The sequence below is a fragment of the Lepus europaeus genome, chromosome 16 (assembly GCF_033115175.1).
Source record: "Lepus europaeus isolate LE1 chromosome 16, mLepTim1.pri, whole genome shotgun sequence".
NCBI lineage: Eukaryota > Metazoa > Chordata > Mammalia > Lagomorpha > Leporidae > Lepus > Lepus europaeus.
In genome coordinates, this window is record NC_084842.1 from 91,014,395 (window position 1) to 91,026,442 (window position 12,048).

At 61.6% G+C, this 12,048-nt stretch overlaps 1 protein-coding gene across 2 annotated transcripts; it reads left to right on the forward strand.

Moving 5' to 3' along the window:
• The first annotated feature begins 33 nt into the window (after positions 1 to 33).
• SLBP (stem-loop histone mRNA binding protein) lies at positions 34 to 10,323 on the forward strand. Of its 2 annotated transcripts, none has more exons than XM_062212751.1 (8): positions 34 to 100; positions 203 to 319; positions 4,375 to 4,479; positions 5,805 to 5,864; positions 6,029 to 6,166; positions 6,518 to 6,667; positions 7,828 to 7,909; positions 9,581 to 10,321. In XM_062212751.1, the coding sequence occupies exons 1-8, from the start codon at positions 72 to 74 to the stop codon at positions 9,695 to 9,697; spliced, it is 798 nt and encodes a 265-aa protein (XP_062068735.1). In that variant the 5' UTR covers positions 34 to 71; the 3' UTR covers positions 9,698 to 10,321. The 2 variants fall into 2 exon arrangements, with proteins under 2 accessions (XP_062068735.1, XP_062068734.1); XM_062212750.1 differs by having other exon boundaries at positions 37 to 130; positions 9,581 to 10,323.
• Positions 10,324 to 12,048: the final 1,725 nt, after the last annotated feature.

Below are 12,048 nucleotides of genomic sequence, written 5' to 3' on the forward strand. Positions count from 1 at the left end.
CGCGCAGTCTGTCAGCGCCGCCGCCGCCGGGGGAGCCCGGCCGTGCCGTTCCCGCCGCCGCCGCCGCCGCCATGGCCTGCCAGCCGCGAACGCCCCCCAGGTACGGCGGCCGCTGCGACGGAGGCGCCAGGTGAGGCGGCCGCGGGGCGGGGGCGGGGGCCGGGCCGGGGCCCTGCGTGCTGACCGCAGCCTGTGTCCGCAGCCCGCCGTCCCCCGCGAGGTGGAGCCTCGGGCGGAAGCGCAGAGCCGACGGGAGGCGCCGGAGGCCCGAGGACGCCGACGAGGGCGAGCGCCGGGGCGCCGACCGCAGGCCCGAGAGGTGCGGGCTGGGGGGCGGGGGCCGCACCGGGGGCCCCTGGGAGGCCGGGGAGGGGGCGCCGGAAGCCGGGGGAGTCACGCCCCTGCCCGGGGAGCGGGGCCCGGGGCCGGCCAGGGCAGGGCGGCTTTAGCTTCCGTCCCCTGAAAGGCGGAGGGCGCGGCGCCCCGCGAGTGGCCGGGGCGGCCCTCGGGCGGCTGCGGCTGCTCTCCCAGGCCCGCGGCGGGGCAGCCGGGTCGCAGGAGGCGCCGCCCCGCCGTGGTGCGCCCGCAGGAGGCTCCCGTGGCGCCGTTGGACTCCGGACGTTGGGGGTCGTGGCTGGAAGACCCGGACGGAGCCTGTGCACACGGCAGCGGGGATGCGTGTGTGCCGCTTCCCGCATCGTGCCCGCGACGGACTTCACTTCCGGCCCTTCCTGCAGTGCTCTATGTCAAGGGGAGCGGGTGGCAGGCGGTGGCACCTCATGGGGGCGCCGCCTGAGTCCCGGCTGCCCCTCTGCTGTGGCCGGGAAGGCGGTGGAGGACGGCCCACGTGGGAGACCCAGAAAAGCTCCTGGCTTTGGCCTGGCCCAGCCCTGGCTGCTGTGGCCGTTGGGAGAGCGAGCTGGACAGGAGTCAGTCAGTCGAGGGCTGGGTGCTGTGGCGTGGTGGGGTGGCTTCCGCCTCAGCACCGCCGTCCCCTGTCGTGCCGGTTTGAGTGCCGGCCGCTCCACTTCTGACCCAGCTCCCTGCCGTGGCCTGGGAGAGCAGCAGAGGATCCAGGTGCTCGGGCCCTGCATTTGCCTGGGAGGCCGGAAGAAGCCCTGGCTCCAGATAGCCAGCTGTGGCAGCCAGCTGGGGGAGTGACCCAGCGGGTGGAAGGCCTGTCTGTAGCTCCCCTCTCCAGTAAATGAGCAAGTCTAATAAAAAGGGGGGAATAAAAGAAGCAGAGAGAAGTTTTCACCCCCAGATGCCTGCGACAGCCCTGCGTGGGTCAGGCCAGAGCCAGGTCCCCGCGTGGACGGCAGGGACTCTCAAGCATGCAGCCCTGTGCTGCCTCCTAGAGTCCACGTCGTGGGCGTTTGGATCGGGAGTGGCCAGGCCCTCTGACGCGGGGACGCGGGCTCCTGAGCGCCCGGCTGGGCGCGTCCCCAGTTCTGACGTCAGTAAACACCGAATTTGATGTCAGGCCTCCCCCGCCATGTTAGGATCTGGAGTTTTCCTTCTAGAAACCCGGTTTCGGTTAGTGGTGAGGGAGGAGACGGTACCTGCTTAAAGGGGCCGCTCCTTGTTGTTGAGCCGACATTCTGGAGGTCCGCCGTTTGATTCGAAGCTTGAAAGGCACAGCAGCGGAGACGGGAGGCTTCCTAGGTCAGTCCCGAAATGGCCTCAGCAGCCAGGTCTGGCCAGGCTGAAGCCTGGGGCTCCGTCCCGGACACAGGCAGAATGACAGAAAGATCTCCTGTCCGCCGGGTCTCGCCCCAGATGCCCGCAGGAGCCGGGACTGGGCCCGACTGGTCTCCCCATGTGGTGGCAGGAACCCAAACACTTGGCTGCTGTCTGCTCCTGGGCGTGTTAGCAGGAGGCTGGGGACGCAGGGCTGGGGCTCGGTCCTGGGCTCCCAGGCAGCACTGACCCACGGTGCCCCGTGCCCACCCGTGGCGGCAGGTGTTGCGAATCACTAGTGGCTTAGAAGAAAGAGGAGGAAAACAGAAGTGTGTGGTTACCCCTGCTCTGTGAGGACACACGTGGCAATTCCACCTGCCACGACTTTACCCGTCGAGTCTTTTTTTTTTTCTTTTTTAAGATTTATTTATTTATTTGAGAGGCAGGGAGAGAGAGGTCTTCCATGCACTGGTTCACTCCCCAATTGGCCACAACAGCCGGAGCTGGGCCAATCCGGAGCCAGGAGCCTCTTCCAGATCTCCCACGCGGGTGCAGGGGCCCAAACACTTGGGCCATCTTCTGCTTTCCCAGGCCACAGCAGAGAGCTGGATTGGAAGTGGAGCAGCCAGCACTCGAACCGGCCCCATATGGGATGCCGGCCCTGCAGGTGGCGGCTTTCCCCGCTCCGCCACAGCGCCGGCCCCTCCCAAGTCTTGTTTTCGATTGACCTCGACTAAATCTTTTCTTGAGGTCGGGGTAAACCTGAGCTCCTGGGGGAGGCTGAGCGCCTCTTGCAGGGGAGTGAGGCAGACCGTGCGGCGCATCCCCGCGCTGCCCCTCATGCCCTGCGATGCATCTGATCCCCGCTTCCAGGTGGGAGCTCTGCACACACGGGGCCTCAGGAGTCACACATGCGTATCGTGGAAAACTGCCTGAGTGTCTGTCACGATATGTTGCATGATACGGAACTTAGTCTTTTTTTTTTTTTTTTTTCCTGAAGTATCATTTGAAAGGGAAAGTTACAGTGAGAGGCAGAGAGAGGTCTTCCATCCGCTGGTTCACTCCCCAAATGGCTTCAGCCAGAGCTGAGCCAATCAGGAGCCAGGAGCTGCTTCTGGGTCTCCCATGTGTATGCAGGGCCCAAGCTCATGAGCCGTCTTGTGCGGCTTTGCCGGGCGCGTTAATTAGCAGGGAACCAGGTCAGAAGTGGGACCGCTGGGGCTCGTGGATGCTGGTGCTGCAGGCAGCAGCTTAACCTGCAGTGCCACAGTGCCAAACCCCACATCCTTACCGTGCTGCCAAGCGTGGATTGTCTGAAAAAAATTTTAATTTTTATTTATTTGAAAGAGTTCCAAAGAGAGAGAAAAATCTTCCATTCACTGGTTCACTCCCCAGATGCTGCAACAGCTGGGGCTGGGCAGAAGTCAGGAGCTTCATCCAGGTCTCTGACATGGGTGCAGGGACCCAAGCACGTGGGCCATCTTCTGCTGCTTTACCCAGGCCATTAGAAGGGAACTGGATCAGAACTGGAGCAGGCTGGCGCTGTAGCTCAACAGACTAAGCCTCCGCCTAGCGGCACCGGCACACTGGGTTCTAGTCCCGGTTGGGGCGCCCGATTCTGTCCCGGTTGCCCCTCTTCCAGGCCAGCTCTCTGCTATGGCCCGGGAGTACAGTGGAGGATGGCCCAAGTGCTTGGGCCCTGCACCCGCATGGGAGACCAGGAGAAGCTCCTGGCTTCAGATCAGCGCGGTGCGCTGGCCGCATTGGAAGGTGAACCAATGGCAAAGGAAGACCTTTCTCTCTGTCTCTCTCATTGTCCACTCTGCCTGTCAAAAAACTTTGTAAGAGAACGAGTGGTGTTGGTGCTGACAGCGCGGTTGCTGTCGTGGGCAGAGGCTGTGAGTCAGGGAGCAGAGATTCCCTCAAATCGGGTTCGTCTCAAAGTCTTCCCTGGACCTCTGCCGAGCAGCCTCTGCGTGAGTCCTGACGTTGATTCTGAAGGCAAGGAGGGCCCTGTTTCCGTTATTTTTTTTAAAGCGTGTTTCTCTTTTAAAGATTTATTTATTCAGGAGACAGAGTCGGAGAGAGAGAGAGAGAGAGAGAGAGGTTTTCCACCCTCTGGTTCACTCCCCAGATGGCCCCCATGGCCCCCATGGCCAGAGCTGTGCTGATCCCGAGCCAGGAGCTTCTTCCGGGTCTCCCACACGGGTTCAGGAGCCCAATGACTTGTCCCGTCTTCCACTGCTTTCCCAGGCCATAGCAGAGAGCTGGATCGGAAGAGGGGCAGCCAGGACTCTAACCAGTGCCCATATGGGATGCCGGCACCAAAGGCTGTGGCTTTACCCCCTGTCCCACAGTGTCGCACCCCTCCCCCCCTTTAAGTTCTGTTTGAGAGGCAGAGTTACAGGCAGAGAGAAGGGTCTCCTGTCTGCTGGTTCACTCCCTAAATGGCTGGATCTGGGCTGATCCAGAGCCAGGAGCTTCACCCAGGTCTCCCACATGGGTGCAGGGCCCCAGGCACTGGGGCCGTCCTCCACTGCTTTCCCAGGCCATTAGCGGGGAGCTGGATTGGAAGTGCAGCAGCCGGGACCCAAGCTGGCCCGTTTGGGATGTGGGTGCCGCAGGTGAGGCCTAACCTGCGCCATGGCGCCGGCCCGTGAGCCCCGCTTGAACTGCGTTCTCGTTGGCTTGCAGCTTTACTACCCCTGAAGGCCCCAAACCCCACCCTAGATGCTCGGACTGGGCAGACGCAGTCGAAGAGGATGAAATGAGGACCAGAGTCAACAGAGAGATGGCAAGGTACACCTGCGGGTCTGCCCTGGGAGCGTGTGGGGGCCAGCCGTGCCGCAGGCAGCCCTGGGGGAGTCTCCCCTGTGCCGCAGGAGCCTTGTCCTGGGCGGTCCTTGGGTATGGGAGGGGCCGTCAGGCGGGCAGCGTGTGCAGAGCTGAACTTGAGCCGTGTGACCCGTTACCAGGCAGACCAGTCGTCTTGTCTGCTTGCCCCGTCGGCGTCTGGGTCCCTTCCCCGCACTGAGACGCGGCTGGGTGAGCTCTGAGATCAGCTGAAGTGCATTGAGCCACGAGGATGTGAGCTGACAAGTGGCTGGTGGACAGTGAGGGTCTTAGCCAGGTTCTCACTTTGGGGAACGTGTCCTGTGCTCCTGTTGTCACCTGGCTGCTGATGGCCGGAGAGCTGGGACTTGGTCACGGGACCTACAGGGGCCACTCTCCTAAGTGTCGGCACGTGGGCGTGGCCGGGGGGACAGAGTTGTTCTGTTGGTGCAGGGCTCCGCTGCACAGTTCGGCTGTCTGCGGGTTCTGTGTTCTCACGGGGAGCTGTCCTCACGGCCCCACCCCCGCCGCTGGGGGCTGTCTGCAGCCTCTCCCGTGACTGATGGAGTTGAAAGACAGAACTTCCACCTGCTCCTTCACGCCAGATGACTGCAGCAGCCTGGGCTGAGTCCAAGCCAGGAGCCATGGAAACTTTATTTCGGGGGCCAGCCCCGTGGCACAGTTGGTAAAGCCGCTGCCTGTGGCGCCGGCATCCCATGTGGGCATTGGTTCAAGTCCCTGCTGCTCCACTTCCAATCCAGCTTCCTGCTAATGCACCTGGGAAAGCAGTAGAGGATGGCCCAGGTGCTTGGGCCCCCGCACCCACGGGAGACCTGGGAGAAGCTCCTGGCTTTGGATTGACCCAGCTCTGGCCACTGTGTGGCCATCCGGGGAGTGACCAGCGGGTGGAGGTTCTGTGTCGTCTCTCTCTCTGCCTTTTTCAAGATTGATTTGAAAGGAAGGATGACAAGGAGAGAGATTTCTTCACCTGCTGGCTCACTCCCCAGAGGGCCAGTCGCTGGGCCTGGGCCAGGCTGAAGCCAGGAGCCAGGAACTCATCCTGGTCTCCCACGTGGGTACAGGGACCAGGTCTGCTGCTTTCCCGGACGGGTCAGCAGGGAGCCGGGCTGGAAGTGGAGCAGTCGGGGCCACAGTGTGGGATGCGGGTGTGGGACGTGGCAGCGTAACCCGCCCGCTGTGCCGCGGTGCAGCTGCCGGGCTGCGCGGCCTACAGAAGTTCTCTGCTGAGGACTTGTTGTGCCGTTGGAAACAGCAGCGTTTACTCTTCTCAGATATAAGAGGAAACTCCTCATAAACGACTTCGGAAGAGAGAGAAAGTCGTCCTCCGGGAGGTGAGTGCTGTGTCTGCTGCTCTGGTGGGCGGAGGCAGCCGGGGCAGCGGTGGCGGTGGGGGTGGCACCGGGCACGGCCCGTTCTCGCTGCCGTGAGGCTGGGGTGGGGGGAATCCTGCATTGCCGCGCGCCAGTCCCAACAGCGAGGCTTCCTCTGGTCTCAGCTCTGACTCGAAGGAGTCCGTGTCTGCGGTCCCGGCCGACCTGGAAACCGACGAGAGCGTCCTCATGAGGAGACAGAAGCAGATCAACTACGGGAAGAACACGATCGCTTACGACCGCTACGTGAAAGAGGTGCCGAGGTAGGAGCCGGCGCCGCCTCGCCCTGCAGCTGCTTAGACAGAGCCCCTGCTGGGGAGGGCGAGGGGCTCGAGGTGGTGCAGGCGACGGAGGGCTGTGAGCTCAAGTTTGGCACCGCAGAGGTCTGGCTAGAGAGCGACATCACCACCTTGTCCACGCAGCTGGTCTCGCCGCCCCTGCCCTGCAGGCACGGGAGGTCCAAGGAGAGCGCGCGCTCTTGGTGGGTTGGGGTGAGAAAGTGAGATTGAGACAGACCGTGCTTTTCCTGTGCATCGCTTCTCGGGCTGTAGGTGTGTCCGTCCCCATGTGCCGCCGCGATCGGCAGGTCCTGGCACACGCTCTCTTTCCTGCAGACACCTGCGGCAGCCTGGCATTCATCCCAAGACCCCCAACAAGTTCAAGAAGTACAGCCGACGGTCCTGGGACCAGCAGATCAGACTCTGGAAGGTGGCGCTGCATTTTTGGGACCCCCCAGCTGAAGAAGGCTGTGACCTGCAGGAAATGTGTGTGTCCATTGCCTTGTCCGGGGCGGCTCAGTGCCTCGCTGGGGTCCTGGGAGTTCTCAGGGTGGAAGCCTGGGGTCGGGCTCACGTCGTGGAGCTAGAATAGAGCAGTTGGCGTGTCTAGGAATGTGTGGCCGCTCTGGTTTCTGCTTTGTGTTCTTAAGATTTTATTTATTTATTTATTTGAGAGGTAAGAGTTACAGACAGAGGGAGAGACAGAGAAAGGTCTTCATCGGCTGGTTCACTCCCCAAATGGCCGTAACCGCTGGCTGACCCGAAGCCAGGAGCCAGGCGCTTCTTCCCGGTCTCACATGCAAGCGCAGGGGCCAGCCATTTGGGGCCTCCTCCACTGCCCTCCCAGGCCACAGCAAGGAGTGGAATGGGGAGGGGGCAGCCAGGACTTGAACCGGCGCCCTATGGAATGCCAGTGCTTTAGTGTATTTTTGTTTAGGTGACTGCCGAATGCCTGACACAGCAGGGGTTGGGCTGGGTCAGGTCCGAAGCCCAGAACTCAGTGCAGGTCTCGGGTGGGCGGCAGGGACCTAGGTTCCAGCTGTCTGCTGCAGGACGCTGGGTCAGGAGAGGAGCAGGGAGTGGAGGCCGGGCCTCTGACCCAGGACGCGGCCCCAGCACTCGCTCCGCGGCTGCTCCAGAGGGCCCGCTTGACGTGATTTTCCCAATTAGAAAAACGTTCGTATGATGTGTTTGAACTTTGATTGATTGACGTGAAAGGCAGAGCTGCAGAGCGAGGGAGGCGGAGAGAATGGCTTGTGCTCGCTGCCCTCCGGTCTCCTCGCTCGTGCAGCAAAGTGCGAGTTGTCTGCCGGGAGCTTGAAGCTGTTTCTGATGGATGGGGCTGGTGTGGCGCCGTGGGCTAGGCTGCCAGTGTCGCAGTGGCGACTCCTGCTGTGCCACAGCTGGCCCTGGCCTCCCAGCTTGAGCTCACGGGTGTTGGGTTCTTGCCGGTTCCTCAGCGGCTGCCCGCGGAACTGGGATTCCCATCATGGCGTGCTCCACTGGAGGCCGCGTGGTGCCGCCACGACTCAGGCGGGTTCTGGCGTGCCGGGTCGCTGGAGCCGGCCCCTTGGGACGCGTGATGGCACAGATGCACCGGTCTCGTCGGACGGCAACTGACATGCCTGTTGGATTTCTCTTCGCAGACACCCCGTAGACCTCGGGGACATGGAGACCGAATCTGCAGAGAGCAGCTCCGGGTCCCAGACGAGCTCCCAGGCTGACTCTGTACGTATGTCCTGGCTCTGGCCGCAGCCCGGGTGAACTGATAAGGCCGCTCTACCGGCTGAGGCTGGGCGCTCCCCATCTCCCACCAGAGTCGGCAGATTGCATTGTAGGGTTCAGCTCTTACGTGGTAGCCTTTGTAGGCTTTGGTTTCCAATCTGTTCTGTTGTCATGGGGGGGGGGGCGGTGTCACTGGGCTGTGTCCCCGGCCTGCAGCTGGTGCTCCGGAGCCGCCTGCAGGTCCCTAACAGAGGGACGTTTGTGCCTGGGATTTTCCCTGCATTTGTCAGGTTTTTTTTAAAAAACATTTTATTTACTTGAGAGGTAGAGTTACAGAGAGAGAGGTCTTCCACCCATTTGCTGACTCCCCAGATGGCCACAGCGGTCAGGGCTGAGCCGATCAGGAGCCAGGAGCTTCTGGGTCTCCCATGTGGGTGCAGGGCCTAAGGGCGCGGGCCGCCATCTGCTTTGCCAGGCCGTAGCAGCTCTGCCGGTGCCCGTGTGGGATGCCGGCGCTGCAGGCGGCAGCTGTCCCTGCTCCGCCGCAGCTCTCGTGCCTGTTGAAGGGACAGATGCCTTGCTGCTCCCGTGGGACGGGGTAGGGTGAGCAGAGGCCCGCAGAGGCCTGGGTGCAGTGGACGCTTGGACAGAGTGCTCCCGCAGAAATGTCCCGAGAGGTCTGTGGTCTGCTGTGTGTCCGAGTGTGCGCCCGCGGCCACTGGACGGCGTGGAGCTTCGGTGCTGCTGTCTCCTGGGCTAAGGATGCTCTCTGTCAGGGGTCCTGGGCGCTGTGGTCTGGCTCAGTCGGGGACCGCGTGTGACTTCTCTCCAGGCCGGTTCTGTAGAGCAGAGAGTGAGGCCTTGGAGCCGCGGGGCTGAGCGACAGCGTGTTTCAGCCTGCTGTTAGCGGTGGGGGAGGTGGTAGCTTTCTGGTGGTTCCACCAGGTTTCTCTCATGCGAAACAGAAACTTTTTTTTTTTTTTTTTTGCATTCATAGTGAAACCTTGGTTTTAGTTGGCAAAACATTGAGCTTCAAAATTATCTAGAACCCCCTGCTTGTAAACCTTCATGTTTGCATATGTGGCTTTTTAGGGTTTTCAGTTAGATGAGCAGAGGTCTGTTCAGGGAAACAGTGCAGATAGTTCAGTTGAAAAGTCGCGACCCGAGGGAGCTGTTCATGGTTTCCTGGCCCTGTGGGATTCCGCATCCAGGAACTGTGTGCACCCGAACTTTGTCTTGGATCCAAGGTTGTGTGCGTGGTGGGTGTGGCCCCCAGTGTCAGCTCAGCGGGAGCACGCTGGACGCTGGCCTCCTCGGTGTCCGCGGGGTGTGAGGTGTTGAGAAGGCACCAGAGCTGGCCTGGTCCCCTGGGCTGAGCCCGCTTGGGGTTCTGCCTCCCGACCCCTGGCGGTGTCTTGTCGCACCCTCACGTTGGCCCCTGCTGGGTGAAGTGGCTGTGGCTCAGTGAGGGGTGGCCCCTGGGAGGAGGGGAGGGGAGGGGAGGGGTGGCCTCTGGGGGGAGGTGGCTGAGCGAGGTGAGGGGTGGCCCCTGGGGGGAGGTGGCTGAGCGAGGGGAGGGGTGGCCCCTGGGGGGAGGGGAGGTGGGCTGCAGTGGGGTTGCGTTTTCCACTCTGCTCCGCCCTGGCACGGCCGTGACCGCGCTCTGTCTTCTAGGACACGTACTGCGGCACGCCCACCAAGGTCCGGCACGTGGACTGCCAGCTGGAAGACGAGTTTGATCTGGAGGCGTGCTTGACGGAGCCCCTGAGAGACTTCTCCGCCATGAGCTAAGAGCGCCAGCCCGCGCCGCGCGCTCGCCCCGGGACCCTGTGTTTCTAGTTCGCTCCCATGAGTTGCTCTTCATTTTCTTAGGCCACATCCATTGTGTGTGTAGTGCGTCCTGCATGGTGGGCTCTGCGGCGGAGCAGGGCCGGGAGGGGGGACCTGGGCAGTCTTGTCTCAAACGGAACTGCTTACTTTCTGCTCCCCCAAGCCGAGCTGGCGAGTGTGGCTTCACCGGTGTCCACGGCTGGTGGCCGCGGCTGCTGCCCGTCGGGCGGGTGGGGGGCAGCGCTGTTGCCGTGCTCACAGGACCAGCCGATAGCCAGCTGTCCGCCCCGGTATCTGGCGGTGCAGACGCCGCGGGCATCTCCTTGGCACCGCGCGTCAGCGAGTCCGGCGACCAGGCCTGAGGGGCGGGTCTCTGAGCTGCAGTCTTAGCTTGGTACTGGTACACAGTGCTCGGGTACTGGTACTAAAGTTGCTGTAAATGATAATGTGTACAGGTTTTCTGTTCAGATACTCAGTTGTAAACTTGCTGTTCAGATGTTATGTTTCTGTTGCTTTTGTATGGAATGATATTGCAGAAATAAAAGAGCCTTCGTTGCCTCGCTGGTGCCGCGCCTTGTCGGAGCACCCGCTGCCTGCTCCCCACCTGGGGTCACAGAGCCTGTCTGGATCCCGAGGCCACCTTGCCACACCCGGAGCCCCAGGTCCTGGCCGCTGCCCGCGGACGTGGCCCCCAGCCCAGGGGTCCCTGGGACTCGCGGGGCTTGTCACAGTGTGGGGGAGACGGGGGTCGGGTTAAGGTACATGAGTGAGGGTGGACAGTGGGGTGTGGTGTGCTGGCTGTCCTGAGCGCACAGGAGGGAGCTGCGGGAGGGGCACGTGGGGCCGGCTGCTGGTCCCCGAAGCTGCAGTTACAGCTGTGACCCCTCCGCCAGGGATCTGTGGGGTGGCTTCTGATGAGCCGAGCCGGCACGATTCCCGGGCGTCTCAGCTTTTTATTTATTTTTAAGATTTATTTATTTGGGCCGGCGCCGCGTATCACTAGGCTAATCCTCCGCCTTGCAGCGCCGGCACACCAGGTTCTAGTCCCGGTCGGGGCACCGATCCTGTCCCAGTTGCCCCTCTTCCAGGCCAGCTCTCTGCTGTGGCCAGGGAGTGCAGTGGAGGATGGCCCAAGTCCTTGGGCCCTGCACCCCATGGGAGACCAGGAGAAGCACCTGGCTCCTGCCTTCGGATCAGCGTGGTGCGCCGGCCACAGCGTGCCTACCGCGGCGGCCATTGGAGGGTGAACCAACGGCAAAGGAGGACCTTTCTCTCTGTCTCTCTCTCTGTCCACTCTGCCTGTCAAAAAAAAAAAAAAGATTTATTTATTTGAAAGGTGAGGTGAAGGGGGACACAGCTCTTCCATCTGCTGGTTCACTCCACAAGTGGCTCTTCCTGGTTTCCCAGGCACACGAACAGGGGCTGGATCGGAAGTGGAGCAGCCGGGACCCAAGCTGGTGCCCATGTGGGATGCCGGCATCCCATGGGGTGAGGCAGCCGAGGGGGCTGGAGCAGGGTGTGATAGAGGAGGGGTGGAGGAGGGGCATCTGTTTTGGTCCAGATGAAGTGGGCGGCCAGGGAGGTCTTAGGAAGCACATGAACCGGGGGCTGGGGGCCGGCGCTGTGGTGTAGAAGGTTAAGTCTCTGCCTCCAGTGCCGGCATCCCATAGGGGCGCCGGTTCAAGTCCTGGCTGCCCCACTTCTATCCAGCTCCCTGCTAATGGCCTGGGAAAGCAGTGGAAGATGGCCCCACCGCTGTGGCCATTTTGAGAGTGAACCAATAGTTGGATGATCTCTGCTATTTCTGCTTGTGTGGCCAGCGTCCCATATCGGTGCTGGGTTCAAGTCTCGGCTGCTCCACTTCTCCAGTCCAGCTCCCTGGGAAGGCAGCAGAAGGTGGCCCCTGCACCCACGAAGGAGCGCCTGGCCTCGGCCTGGCCCCACCCTGGCCATTGCGGCTGTTTGGGGAGTCGATCAGCGGGCGGAAAATGTCTCTGCTGACCTCTCTCCCTGCCTCTCCCCTGTCACTCTGCCTTTCAAATAAAAGATACAAATCTTTAAAAAAAAATTGAAACAAGACAGCGATCTGGTATTCTTCCAGCAAGACCGTGGAAATCTCTACAGACAGACACCTTTATTACATCCACGGGCGATAAAGTCCTAGGGTTGCTGTTAGCACATAAATACAGGCCCTAAATATCTCACACGGGAGGCCCGTGGGCCCTGAACAGGGGCCTGTCCATTCCAGCAGCAGCTTTGCCTTCAGGGAATTCAATTTTCTGTTTATTTTTAATTTTTCAAAGCTTTATTTA

Coding starts and splice junctions, on each gene's coding strand:
- SLBP (XM_062212750.1), top strand. CDS start 72: ATGGCCTGCCAGCCGCGAACGCCCCCCAGGTACGGCGGCCGCTGCGAC. Junction 4,480..5,804: donor GTCAACAGAGAGATGGCAAG/GTACACCTGCGG, acceptor TACTCTTCTCAG/ATATAAGAGGAAACTCCTCA. Junction 5,865..6,028: donor AGAAAGTCGTCCTCCGGGAG/GTGAGTGCTGTG, acceptor CTCTGGTCTCAG/CTCTGACTCGAAGGAGTCCG.